Below are 14734 nucleotides of genomic sequence, written 5' to 3'. Positions count from 1 at the left end.
AAGCATGACAGATGTTAATGCATTCTCCTATAGCACCTCAGGGAAGACTGCCCTGGATCTGCAGGTGGAATGGGGAAAGTTCTGCTGCATCTGGCACTCCACAGACAAGAGGCATGGACACAGCCCCTGCCTTTTAGAGGGTGTTATAAAGGACTTCAAAAACATAAAAATGAGAATCACAGAGTTGTTTGGGAAGGGAATCACTGCAGTGATGGGACTAATTTCATTGCTGACCACAGAAACAGAGCCAGGAATGCAAATGCTTTTTTTTTGCTTGTTTTGTTTTGGATGGGTAATAGCTCACTTGCTTTGTGTTGTTTCTTTTCTAATGTTTAATAAATTATAGTCTAATTCTGAAATACTTCCAGAACCCCTGAAATACTCTTGAATTATAAAGTGTTTTCAACTGCTGAGGCAAGTTGCTTGCATCTGAAAATAAAGACTTACTGCTATTAAAATAAATTTAGGAATATGAAAAACTATGTATAAACTGCTTTTTTTTGCTGGTTTGCCAGAGTCCTTGTCCACTGAGATGGTTTTCAGTTTCTGAAAATATTAATCCCTACCTTTTGGCTGCAATATATGAAAATTGTCTACTTCGAATAATTTTGTTTTAAAACAATAGTTCTTTCTCAATATATGAGATTTTCTTTAGTTTCTGTTTTAACACTCATAATGATTGTGTGAAAGTTGTTTGCAGAGACTGTCTTGTTTTTCAGATTTGTAATGAAGCATGAGGGATTTTTTACATTTTGTGGCAAAAGTTTTGCATGGGTCTTACTGTAAGCTTTCACAATGTCTTCAAGTTATTTTTGCGAGGTGGAAGAGAAGGAAATAGTAACTTAGAGACAAGTTTTCTGCTCCATTTCCTCTATGTAGCAGATGACAGTCTCAAGTACAAATGGTGCAACACCCAAGACCCTGAGCTCTAATTTTTGATCATACATGCACTGATGGCCTTCTTGCTAATCTGTAATCACCAATAAATTTGTTGTAATATAGTTAAGAGTCTGATCTCTGAGCAACATTGAGCAAACACTCTCCAATAAAGGTGGACCTTCTGAAATTCCACAGTGTTTTGAATCATACCTTTATGACATCACTATAACCAAGCACTGAGAATCTAAACTACATGTAACTCATAGGAAAGTGCTGTGAAAATGTTGTTTCTTTCTGAAACTGTATTTAAGAGTAGAGTTGATGATGATGATGATGATAATAATAGCACTTGTTAGCATTAGACCTTGAAAGAGGATCCAAGTCTTTTCACTCATCAGCAAATGTACAAACTAATGGAAGAACACCAAGCTGGACCGTGTCTTGTGTGTCTTGCTCTGTTCAACACAAGACTGTTAAAAATGCTCATATAAGAAAGACAAAATGACCTTCCATATGGGAAGTTGTAGCTTTTCACTTAAGGCTTCCCAGCTTTATGGTAAAACTCCCTCCTGTTCTGGTTAAAGTTGTCGCACATTTTGAAAGGTCCAGATAGATCCTACTAGACTAGAATCCAGCCAAGGACATCATCTTCTCTGGGAGGAAATCGGTATTCTTTCTTATTGAGACTTGGTTTTTTTGGGGTTTTTTTTATATTTTAAGACATTACTCAAAAGAAAAAAGTTTAGATTGTCTCTTTTTTAATGGTCTCATTATTAGTTTGAATTTAAGGAATTAACTAGTAATTACTAATCAAAGTCTACCTGTGGGAGCAGAAGATAGATGGAACCATGTTTCACTTATTTAAACATAAATCTCTACAATTTGAGATTAAATAGATTTCCTCAGGTTACCAGTAGTTCCCTTCTCTGTGCCTGTAGGCCATCTAGTAAAAGTGAAAAAATTGTGTGTAGGTATTGGTGACAGATGTCACAAAAGCATGACTGGCATTGTTACACATTGGTGGAAATGTGTCAGCATGGAAATGAAGGACAGTCTGGAATAATTTTTTTAATTTTTGTAATAAAACTGATTATGTTCAAGTAATTCGAAGTCCCAATGGTAAGGACTTAGGTACAATATCATCATTGCAGTGCTTTTAGAGGGAAATTAGGAGTAAATCAAAGAAAAATTATCTTGAGTTGGAGCTTTAATTTTTATTAAGTTTTGTGGTTTTAGAACAGAGACAGAGAGTGACATAAGAAATGGCAGCGCATTAATGAAAGTAGCTGTCTGAAAGAAACTAGTCTATGTTCGTGGGAGCATGAAACTGTTGAAAAGAACCTGCTACTTTCAGGCTGTCACATGAAAACTCCCAATGAGCCTGGCAATGAAGTGTAGAGGAACTCTCCCTTGTTTGTCCAAGAAAAATAGAAATAGAAACATAGTGCATGCAATAAAATATAGAATAAATGGCTCAGAGTTTAGTTTCTGTAGTGTTTGATATCAGTCTTTAAGACTTAAAAGAGAGAGGATCTAAATGAAAGCATGAAAGTAAGTCCTGGGATTTTGTTTCAAAATAATTTTACAAACCACCTTTAAAATATTGAAGAAATCTGTTAGAACTAGTCTCAGGAGTAGGAATAACTGAGCTATTATTGCAAATTCTATAAAGCATCTCCTTTTTATGTTTATAGCATACAGAAAATCTAAATAATAGCTGATTAGTAGACTAGAGCCAGAGCTCTCTGTTTTCTCCCCATGTTGGATAAATCTCCAACTGATGGATCAAACATTTAATCAATCTAGTAATATGGCCTTCAGCACTATAGTATCTGAGTGCCTCCCAGTGTTGGAACGCTCAATAATGCTTGATTTTTATCTAGTTACTCTGTACTCCTTAATTTGATTTTGTTCTTAGTTATACTGATTTAAATCTAAAACTACTCCACTGATTTCAATAGAGGAAGCTACCATTTGCGAGCCTGAAGAGCAAAATCTGTCCCTGCCCCCCCTTGCAATTCCTCAACTATTCTTAAATTGTACTATTAATAATATTTATTTCACTTATTAATCTGCTCCCTCATTTATTTTCCCTGTTCCTGCTGCATCTTTCTTTCTTCTGCCACTTTGGGTATGACCCAAAGTCCACTGTCAGTCTAACTATTGATTTCAGCTTACTGGGATTCATTTTCCCGCTTGTCCCTCCCTCCTTTTCCCCCTCTGCAGCTCCTGAAGGGCTCTGTGTGAATTTGTGGTCTGATTAATTAGTTACATGCATTCCTACAGTTTTGTGAATAAGCACCTTGCTGTACTGGAATCCTAATCCCCATATTTTCCTTAATACGAATTGCTTCTCTCAGTTTAGTTTTCCTTTAATGATAACTCAATTTCCTCCTTGTGCCACAGGTCTTGGTCTCAGGTTCAGCATCTCATATTTTACGGGCAGCTTTGCTATGAGCTTGAGTAGAAAACATAGTAGAGAAACCCCACTTCCCTGAAATTTTTGTTGAGGACAGTTGTAGTGACTATAACAAGGGTTTTGAAAGAGATAGTTGTGACTCATCCTTTGATACTTTTTTTCCTTTTCTTTCACCTTGCTGCCATCAGCAGTTGGAAGCAGAAGAAAATAAAAAGGAGTTGAGAATTTAGGCTGGGAGTCTTGGCAGGTAAGAGGTGTGTTTTCTTCCTTGCCAGGGAGGCATTTCTAGAAGTGCTGATGTGAATTAGCAGCATGTTGGCTCCACTCTGGCAGACAAGGCTGGTCCAGTCCGGTTGAGTTCCTTGATCCTTCACAGTCTTTTTGTGTAATTAGAGGCAAAGGCTTCACTTTGCTGGCTCCTGACCTGAAACAGGGGCAGAAAAGCTTCCCTGCGGCAGGAGAGTGGCTTGAGGAGAAATGTAGGAAAGACTGGGTAGTAACAAGGTGTTGTAAGAGGTGGCAGAGCATGTGAGCTACTTAGAAAAAGTTGCCCAGTTTGAGGTAACAGCTGTGCTGTGTGGACAGCTGGGCTGGTGTTTGCATTATTTCAAGAAATGTTTTGCTAAAGGACTTGTGTGCTATCTGTAACTTCACTGCATTATGGTCTTTGAAGCCTTATTTGATTACTTTACTCTCATTTCCTGTTCTGCGTGGTTTTTAATGGGGTGAAGGTGAAATACAGTATAAGCAAGATACAACGCTTGCTTTCATATAAAAGCCATGCTGAAGTACAACAACAACGTTGGAAAGTCAAGCACTACTCATTGGGCAACTGCAGTTTGCAAAGACAGTTCCTAAGGGCTCACTTGAGGCACATCTAGGGACAAAAGGCTTTTCATGGGAACAAAAGCCACAGCCAGGCTGCTAGGTTTCAAACGTTCCTCTGAAGCTCGAAGCACCGAAGTGTTTTTCAGAGGAGGAGCTCAAAGAATTTTCAGTGTAATATTCTGTACCCTGGGAGAAGTTGTCCCATTTCCAAAGCGCACAGCCTGAGGCAGTCATGCATCGGAGATAAATCAGCCAAAATGGGAAAATACTGGCAGGGTTTTGAACAACTGCAGGTAGTTGTATGAAGTAGTCTTAATAACAGGTATGGCTACTGATGCAGTCAATTATATAAATTGTCCTGCTGCCTTTCCTGGGCTCTTACAGAGGCAGAGCTATTGAAACTGAAGATGTGGCTGTGTGCAACTGCAGTACTACGACTGTCTTAAAAGACACAGCTTACCCAAATAGGGAGGGACTGATTTGTTTCTGCTTCTCTGTCTTTTCTCTGTGGCACACTATAGTCAAAATCTTGGATTTTCTTCCCCCTCCTCTTAATTTGTGAGAATGTATTTAAATTGAAATATTCAGAGGCCCCAAAGATGTAAATAGCACTAAGTGTTGCCCTGTTTGAAATTCCCTGCTGGGTTCACCTGTCATGCTCTGTCTGATATTGGGATAATAGGCTCTGTGGGACAATAAATACCTCCCTTACTCATCCACACACCCTGTACACTGCTTTTCAGAGAAGGCTTCAAGCAACACATCATGGGAAAAATCCCATGAACTCCCATGACTGAGAGTTTGAAGGCACGTGGAGCAAGTTTGGCTCAAACTCACAGATCGAAATAAGTTTGTGGCTGATAAGAGCATAAATAATTTTATAATATGAAATAAACTGAGAAGACTCACCAGTATTGTAAATACAAATTTGGTTGCAAATTCTTTTGTCTGAGAATACAGTATCTGTATTTTCAGTGTATGTTACTAATTGACCTCTGACAAGCTGGACATGTTTAGCTTGGAAAAATTTATCTTCTGTGTTTGGATATTTGGGTTGGTTTGGTTTTGTTATTTGCCAGTGCTTTATTGGTTTTTTGCAGTTTTCAAACCCATATATTGACATCTGTTTTCTGCCATGAAGTTATGTCATCTCCAGGCAAACTAGTGTAATGTATCAGGCTGTCTCCCTATCCGTACTGGGTCATGTGTTTACTATTAATGCTCTGTTTCTGTGCTTTTTTTTTTAAGTTTAGTTGTCTGCAGGAACTGCTAGTTAAAGCATGGCAGGCTGCAGAAAATTCTTTAGGCTCAACTTCTGTTTCCACCTTTCTGTTTCTGCCTTTGATCATGATGCATTAGACTTTCAAATATTATTTATAATTTTTTTTCATATGCTGCTTTTAAGTTTTGTAGGTGTGCATTTCCACACAATAGGAATAGTGAGTGATTTCTTATTATAGTTCCTTCGCATATAAACATTATGTTACTCTAAACTCTGATGAAATTTGAACTGTAAGTGCAGGTAGGAATAGAAAGATAGGGATCCCACTACAAAGATGTTGCAGTAAGAGTGGTAACAAATGACATGGAAAAGGTGGAGAAGACAACTGTCGAATGCAGCATGTTTGTGTATATACAAACTTATTTACATACTTAGAGAGAGATGCAGCCTTGCTTATTACTGCAGTTTAATTTAACATAATAATTAAAAAAAAATAAAAATCAATGTATAAAAAAATTTGAACCATGTGACAGAAATTGTCTTCCTGGTAAAAAGGAAAAGCAGCCAGAGATTGAAAAAGTGGGAACGTTGGTATTTTTTTTTTATGCATAGCTTGTCTTAAAGTAATTAAAAATAAATTAGTCAACCTTTTTCCAAATAAAGTAGGAATTTTTATGACTTATCTCTCCATATGATTTTGATGAGAAAGAGTTGAGTATCAGTAGAGTTGCAGAAACCTCCTCCACATAAATGTGGTAAAGTTTGGATATTAGATCTCTGGTCTGCAGTTTGTACACCTAGTGTAGGCTGGAGAGAACATCTCTATGAAATAAGGAAAAACAGTTTATCTGAGGTTGTATTCTTGCCTCAGATTATACCTTTAGTTGGCAAATAATTAAATTTTCTTGGGCAAATTTTAATTATAATCCCATTTTTCTGTTGCAGATACAGTTTTGGTCAACCTGAGAATTTAAGTCTGTTTGTGTGGTGATAATGGGAAGTGGGTTGGGAGGAATTGTTGTTACTGTATTACTTCCCTTCCAGAAAGGTCTCAAAATGAAACCAGCTGCTAAATTGGTAGTCTACAAGCTCACAATATTTGCATGCAGTTCTGAGTGTGGGTGTGAGGAGGAAGCTCCCGTTCTTGCACATCATTTGTTTTCTGTGTCATCCTGAACTTTGAGATCTGAATCTCTTACTTGCATTGATGGCTTTAGTTTTGGGATTTTTTGTGCTAGTTTTTGTAAAAAGCCAAGACTGAGTCTTGTTTGCAGGAATGGCTTGTGGATAGGTACCTCTGATTGTTGGATGCATCAGGTCTAAAGAGTGTCATATTTGTTTTGAAAGAGCAGGTCCAAAAGATAATGTGATGCTTTATTGGAGTGTTCATATGGAGTTTGCTTACTGTTATGTCAACTGTAAGGACTGTTGCCTAAGAAAGAATTAGGATGTTTTAATGGCACTGAAGAGACGTAGGATATGATTCTATTTTGTGCTTTCATTTTGTACCCAGCAGTTCCTCAGGTGACTGAGAATCAGTGGATAAATATTCCCAGACAACACAAGTTAAAATCATACGCATTGTCCATATATCCATGAAAATGGGATGAAACAAGAAATAACTCAAGAAGCTGAGGGCACCAAAAACATGTGTGAAATGTCCTTTCTGCCTGCTCTGACAAACAGAAACTACAGGTTTGTTTCTCTCTTTACAAAAAATATTAAATGCAACCAAGACTAGATTCTTTAAAATAATCTTTATGGGTTTGGTATCATAAGTAGGGTGGGTAGCCATCTTCTTGCCTAAAAATTGCAAGCAGTGAAAATCAAGTAGCTTCAAGAAAGAGCCAACTGATCAAATGTTAACTCTTCCTAAAAGCAGTGAGGAAAGCCAGCATATTGAGAATGAGAAGTGGCCCTAGATTCTTGGAAAATTCTGTAAACCTAGAAATGCCTTGGCTCCATCTGCTTGGGATCTGAAGTTAGAACCCAGTGGTTTATCTGCTTGTTACTGCTTCCTCTGTGAGCAAATTGTCTGTGTGCATGGCTGGATTCTTTTTACCTCTTTAGTTTAGGTCCAAATGCTCCTGGTCACTCTTCTGGTAATGTTTTTGCTTGCTTTTTAGAAAGACTTTTTCCAAACACAAAGTGTTTGCAATTAAAAAGACAAATTGGCCCTGATGATACATGATTCCTCTGCCATTCTCCTATGAACAAGTTTGGGCTTTATATATATGTGTGCCCTGCATATGGTACACTTTTTTTAGGTACATAGTTTTCTTTCTTTCTTTAGATAGTTGGAAGTAAGTGAATCAGCAGTTAAAAACTCAAGTATTTAATTTGTGCTACCCTATGATAAGTCTCCTTGCTGTTCCCAGTCTTGGTCTGCAGGATCTGATTGTCCCTGGTGTGTCTACGCCAGCTGAAGTGCAGAGTTTTTGGAAGTCTTTAATTTCCTTTGGCTTTGAGGCTGTGTGTGGATGTTCACTTCTTGTTCAGTTTTTCTGAAATGAGAAATGCTCTTTATTTCAGAAAAAAGAAAAAGTTGAGCTTATTTGTCTGCTCTCTATGCTTGTTCAATAATGTTGCTTCCCTCTGGGAGATGTCGGTCCAGCATACCAGGAGACAGTGTGCATCTGGGCTGTTTTTCTGAGGTTATGAGTTAAGTCTTCTCCTGAAGGTGTTGTGGATACCTCAGAACATCAGGTAGTAAACATTTTTCATTGTTTTATTTAGGCATCTTTTGAAAGTTAGTTGATATTCCAGCAAATGTCAGTTCTGTGTTGAGCTTCTCTAAAATTCAGGCTTGATGCAGTGGATAATCCTGCTGTCTCTTCTTGGCCAATATAATGACGTTACTTTGAAAAGTTTTTGCCTCCTTTTCTGATTCTTGTCAGATATTTGTTCGACCAAGGAAAGAGACCACTTCATTTACCAATTTCTGTTCTAAAGTAGTATTTTTGGTGTTTGGTCATGTGAAAAAAGTAATAGTTTCTAACTTTTAGAATTTTGATCCCTTTAAAGACAAATACGTTAAACAGATGAATGGGGCCATATGAGTAAGCAAACATATATAAAAATAGAGTGAATTAATTAAACAAATTAACTTTGTTATCATAAAGTTGTGAGGAGATGCCTTTTCCATGTGGAAGTCTTGGTGGCAATGGAGAGACCAAACCATGGTTGCCCTGTTCAATCATACAGGGCATAATATAATACATAACTTGTATCAGGGGCTTATTAAGTGTATGTTTTCTCTTCAGCTTCTCCAGAAGGAGAACCTCAGGTTTTAGTGCCTGTGCTTTGTAGCTCCAAAGTGGGTTTTGACTGTGGCTTCTTCAAAGACGAAACAAGATCTACCAGAATTATCTGGGTGATTTGTGCTGGTTATTGCCACATAAACTCACCATAGAGCAGCTCAGAATTTCTGTAGAGGTTACTATTATGGTACAGGGAGCACCTAATGCTGGGCACGAAAGAGAATGGAGAAATGATCAGTAAGAGCGAACAAAATAATTTCACACATTGCACTTGAAATCAAGTGCAACGTTAGTAAAAGGAATTTCAGGTTTGGTGTTGGTTGTTGCTGCTGCCGTAAGTGCAGTTAGAGCTTTCCAGTTTGTCTGAGCCATTGCCCTGAAATACTGCTGCCAGTTACCATGAGGAAGGCTGTGTGTTTCTGATATATCCAAATGCACAGCAGAGCTTGGGCTCTTCAGAATCTGGACCAACTGCCAGGGTTAGGAACACGAGTCAAATGGCCATCCCTTTTCCTGTGCTAACACACACCCCATGATTAGCAGTCTGAAGGCAATTTTAATAAAATACATAACCCTGCTGAGCTAGTCTCAGAAGATAAGTAAGTGTTGTAGAAAAGAAGCTTTTGTTTAAAAGTAATTATTTAAACTATGTATTACAGGTAATTTTCCTTTACCAGTAAACCAAATGCTATCAGAATTTCAATAATAGCTTTGTGTTACTTATCTAGATAACATGATATTGTCATTTCCAGGAGCTTAAAATGCTGTTTTATTTTCATTTGTGTCAAATATAAGGGTAAATGATACCTGAATGTCTATTAAAAAAATCCAACAACATGGGTTTTTTAATAATTTTCTGAGAGCAGCATTTTGTTTTCCGACCTTTTATAGTAAAATAACAATCAAATAATAGCTTCCTAAAATGTGGACTTAAAACAGTAGGGTAAAGAGCATCTTCTTATTTTCTGTTTTGGGTAAACGTGCTACATTTCAGAGTTGACAGCAAATACAATTCTTTTGAAGGGATTTGTCAATAAAACCGTAACACTGTGGCAACTTTATAATGTGTATGCTGACATAGCCAAACACTAAGTGCTTCAACACATATATAGCTTAGGAAAAAGTGTGGTATCATTTTTTACCCAAGAAATTTTTCATTTTCAAAAATTACATTAAAAAATCTGCCTCTGTGTTTCCTTTCTCTCAGCATTATTTCTACAGTGTAAACCTTGTCACAAAATAGTTTATTAGGAAGATGAAACAAATAAGGGAGAAAAACAAAAGGTTTTTAATTCTTGAAGGAGAAACATCTCTGCTTCAGTCTTTAACTGAAAGGGTGGCCATTTTGTTTTGATGAAAAATTTTATCATTATTCTTTCTTTATGAGTATTTTATGCTTTCTGTTTCAGTATGGACAAGGGAAGGGCAGCTGCTTTGAGAGCTCAGCAGCTGAACCCATGCGGGGTTGTCCCCTGTGAGGCTTGGCTGCAGCCTCAGCTTCTGGCCAAGAGCCCCATGGCAAGTTTTGGTTGCAAGGAGGTAAAGCAGCAAAGATACACAAGTGCACTAAGGCCAATTTTCAACTCAAATTTAGGCCTAGATCCCACCTAATCCCTTACCTAGATGGTTTTTACTGGATGTGTCTAGCCTTCAGAAATGCATTGCCAATTGAAAGTGAAGGCTCCTGGATCAGGTGCATTTTTAGATCATCTACATCTGGCCATGGTCTGCATCAGAATTTCCAATTACCCAAAATGGAGAAAATAGCATTTCCCTACTTCAAAGAAGATTTGTGAGGATCAGTATGTTTGAGATTGTGGCATTGGGATATATCTGTAACCTACATAGGTAATAGATCAACTTAAATACTTTTAATAGAAGTGGGCACAATAATTCCTTGCTCTGTCGCAGGAATATTGTGACACTTAGTGTTTGTCATCTATGTAAAAGATCTTTTGATTAAAAAGTGATTCTGCTCTAACTGTGTGAATTATGAGCATGCCTATTTGCACATTGAATTTACTTCTTGACCTACTCAGGCTGGAGTTTTAATCTCTGAGTAAAAATTTTTGTCCCCCCTCCAGAAAGTTTTGCCTGTTTCAAGTTGTTCCTCCCATTTCTGCTGTTTTGGGAGAAAGATGGTGATGGAGCAAAGAGTAGAGGCAGCTGATGACAGGCAGGAATTTTGCCACCAAAGAGCCAGCTGACAGCAAGGTACTGCTGTGACTTGAAACTGGCAGGCAGGAATCAAAATGCCACCCTTTGGCTGGGGAAAGAGATAAAGATTTGTCTCCAGCAAGTGATAGGTGCCAAGGTACTGTCGGCCATTTTCTAATTTTAGCAAGAAGGCTGGCAGGGATCTTACCTAGACAGACAAGTGTTGTTTCTGCCCAGGCCGACCTGCTGCCATGGGTCCTGTTCCAAACTGCTCGGTTGGGTTCCTCCCGGCTTTGATGAGGTGGTGTGTTGGTGGGAGGGAGAGGGGAAACCCCTACCTGTCTGTCCAAAGGCTTATGATATTTCTAAGCCCACTTCCAGATGGCAAAACTCAGCCCTTCTACCAGCTGTCAGAAATGTTTGTAGGAACATTATTACTAATGCAGGGAGTGGGTTGGGAAGCCTGTTGGAAGTGCCTGGGACAGTGCAAGGAGTTGCACACGCATGAGAGGTTCCTGTGTGCCCTCCAGGCAAGTGCCTTGGGTGTTGTTCTGGTACAGAAGCAGAAGAGGAAGAAGAGGTTACAGGAGAACAGCTCTTCCCCCGCAAAGTGACTGTGATCAGTACACAAGGTTTTCTGCCAAATTGCTCTGATTTTGGCTTTTGACTTTGGAAATAAGTGTCTAGGAAAGGGTTCAAAAAAGTCTGAAATAATTTTATGTCACCTCCTTTCCTTGATTTACAAGTCACCTTCACAGATTTGAGGCCGTGCTCTGCCATGCATGCACCTCTCTGCCTGTTGCAGAGGCATGTGAGATTCACTTCAAGAAACAGTGACGCATTTTCAGCTGGTGTAGCTCACTCAGATGGTTCATTGGCAACTCAGACATATGCCAATAAGGCAATGACTTTGAGTCTTAGACAGCAAATGTGATCTGTCACATTTTGAAAATATCTGTAAGGACACTGCAGCCAAAAGTGCAGCTGTGGTTTACCAATAGCCCATATTCAGATTGAATATAAAATTGAAAAGAGTCTATTGGCATATATTATTACCATATTATTAACACTGGATTTTATTAATGTGTTTTTCATTTGTGCAATAATGGCATGGGCAGTATTTAACTATTCTGGGCTTTACATCAGTAATTATTTGAAGTGTTCTTTTGTCAAATAGGTTTGGAAGTGGACAATGAAGAATTGATGTTTATCGCATCTTTCAAAGATCATTTTTACCATCTCCACTAAAAGCTATACTTGCTCCAAGCATATCTTTCTTGATGGTGTATAAGATCTGCCATTTTGAGAGGGGTAGTTTTTATTTATAATTGTGAATGTGTTTAGCCACATGAGGCTGTCAATCAGTGAGACGAAAGCCCAGTAGGATTATTTCTGTAAGTGGCCAATTTCCCCCACCCTTTCGCTCCAAATCAAGGACAGATGAAAGGTCATGATTAAAACAGTGATTTTTTTTTTTTTCTCCTAAATTGTAAGTAACAGTTTGCAAGTGTTTTTTTTACCAAGATGTCAAAACTGTATTTTATCTTGGGAAAAGGAGGAAGGAAGAAAATTATAAGTTCTTGAAAATTGTTGGCAATTTTCCAAATGGTTGTGTTAAAATTTATTTTAATTATTGTACTTGTGTCATTTCCTAGCAAGGGTAAAAGGGGAGGGGGGGATCATTCAGAACAGTATTATGCAGCTATGGATTAAACAATTAATGGTGAACCTCTGTATCCTATTAGTATGTTTGAGTTCATTATTTCAACAAATTGTTTTATGAGCCAGAGACTACTGGATTTAACCATTTATTTTATAGTCAAAAATAGAAGAATAATTGGCTAGTTGGTGGGTCTTTATGTGTATGAATCCATTCAAAGAATTAACCTGAGGCCATCAAATTATGCAGAATGCCATCAGGAGGTTATTTTGTTCCAAGTGTTTGGTTTTCTTATATGCAGTCAAGGAACTTGCAGTCTGGGAGGGTTTTGGCAGCTGTCTGGTGATCATTTCAGCAGCCACTGTCACTAAAATTGTGGAGGGTTTTGATGCAATCAGCAATTCCCTGGAAAGTCTCTCAGTTGGCATTGTATGTGGTATTCTTCTCTTGCATATGTGCTAACCACTCATGAGTCAGAAGTAACACTTCACTGGTCATAGCATTTAGATAATCACCAAAGTAAATATTTCTTTGGGCTCAATTTTGTGTGAAAGATCTATTAACAATGGCCAGCTAAAAAGACATTCTCAAGAAGTACACCAGGGCAAATAATCTAAACATGTAAGGATGTCACTGTTTTTTTTCTCTTAGCAGTTCACCTTAGCAGTGTGCCAGGTTCCTCATGATACCCTCACGGAGTTTGGGCCAGATGTATCTTCATAAATATTACTTATATTAAATATTTTCTTTTCAAATTAGGCATGAAACCAAGATGCTGTGTCACTTTCTGTGTTGTTCGGTAGCATATTTATCTTGATAAAGAAGGTTAAATGAGTAATATTCTAATCTTAATATCTTCTGTTTTACAATTTCATGCTTTTTCTGTGATAGTAGGATTCCCTTTTTTGCCTAAATGAGCCCTGTGCCTTTGCAATGCCTGATAAAATGAGTAATTTTCCACCACAATGAGGGACATGTAAATGGGTACTTTATCTCTGATGTGAGTGGTGCAAGTAAAACTGAGTGATTTCAGCCATCTTTGTACTGTTACACAGTTAATCCATGAATTTGGTAATGCACAGGACCCATGCATCATGTAGAGGTGTCTGTGTAAAAGATAGTGAAGTGGGTAATTTCTGGGCTTATTTCTAAAAGCCTCTCAAAGAAATATCCTGCACTTAATATACACGTAGTTTTTATGACTGTTTTGCCATTTCCTTCCGTTTGTCTGTGCTAAGCTATTGTGAGTTACAAATTTAAGTGAAGAGTTTCCCTTTTCTATTATTTTTCATGTGAGCAGATGATGGGGGTGCCATCTTCCCTACAAAATTTTAGGTCAGCTAAGAAAATGGACTATTGATTTTGGTTGTAGATTGATGGTTTTTTTGTTTGTTTGTTTGTTTGTTTGTTTGGTTTGTGTTTTTTTTGTTGGGTTGTTAATTTTTTTCAAAGTATGCAAATATTTCTTCTGTAGTCAGTTATAATGATAGGCAGGATGCTGAAGCAACCTCTGAAGTGTCTGTGGTGGTTGATGAACTGACATTAAATTCTGCTTTTCTTTTACTTTCTACATCTAGATCAGTCCCACAAATATCAATTCACAAGTGCTTCGTGCCATGCTTGCAGATCTAGGAGTCTAGGTCTGACTCTTAGGCAGAGAGAGACATGAGATCACTGTTCTCAGGATCTTTCTAGAACATCAAAGTGTGGATGTTGCATAGATGTGTTTCTGTGAGGTGTTTGTCATTGCTGGGGAGAAGGGGTAGGAGCAGAGATGTTATCCCGGTTGGTTATGATGATGGGCGCTCTGTCATTTCTTCTACTTTTGTAGCCTGGATTCACTGAAAGCAAAGCATTTCTTGGCTTAGCTCTTCTAACCTTGATTTATTTGTTACCCTCTTTTCAAATGGCAGAATGAAATTAGAGGGATGTGGAAGAGTTGAACGTTTGGGTGCCACCTGAGAAGAATATATCTGAGGTCCTAATTATCCATTGTACAAAAATAGTGCAGGCTAAAACTCAGCAAGATTGATGTGGTGTTGGAAATCAGCAGGACAGTCAAAGTGATGAAAACAGTGAAAAAAGTAATTTTTTATGTACACAACTCTTTCCTTCACTTTTGCTGCAGGAAAAAAAAAAAATTCATTTCAGAACCTTTTCTGAGACTTTGAAAGGATTTATAGGCAAGGTGTGCCATGTACAAGAGGCTTTACTATCTACCTTGTTGATTAATTAGGGTCCTATTCCCAAAATAATAATAATGTTAGTACTTCCTTTACAGCCATCCTGGGCTTCTGTGGTGCAGAAGT

At 38.0% G+C, this 14734-nt stretch overlaps 1 protein-coding gene across 9 annotated transcripts in view; it reads left to right on the top strand.

The window, feature by feature from the left end:
- SOX5 (SRY-box transcription factor 5) overlaps positions 1-14734 on the top strand; it is a 607966-nt gene that overhangs the window by 174650 nt on the left and 418582 nt on the right. Inside the window, exon 1 of one of the 9 annotated variants that reach the window (XM_079305092.1) lies at positions 3717-3826. The exons of 3 other annotated variants lie outside the window; for them this stretch is intronic. In XM_079305092.1, the coding sequence (XP_079161218.1) occupies positions 3825-3826 (2 nt within the window). In that variant the 5' untranslated portion in view covers positions 3717-3824. Of the gene's footprint in view, positions 1-3716; positions 3827-14734 lie in introns of those variants that run through there. 5 more of the 9 variants (XM_079305087.1, XM_079305091.1, XM_079305076.1 and 2 more) reach the window with 5 other exon arrangements.

The sequence above is a fragment of the Erithacus rubecula genome (genome assembly GCF_903797595.1).
Source record: "Erithacus rubecula genome assembly, chromosome: 4".
Classification (NCBI taxonomy): Eukaryota; Metazoa; Chordata; class Aves; order Passeriformes; family Muscicapidae; genus Erithacus; species Erithacus rubecula.
This window is presented reverse-complemented; position numbering and strand designations above follow the sequence as displayed.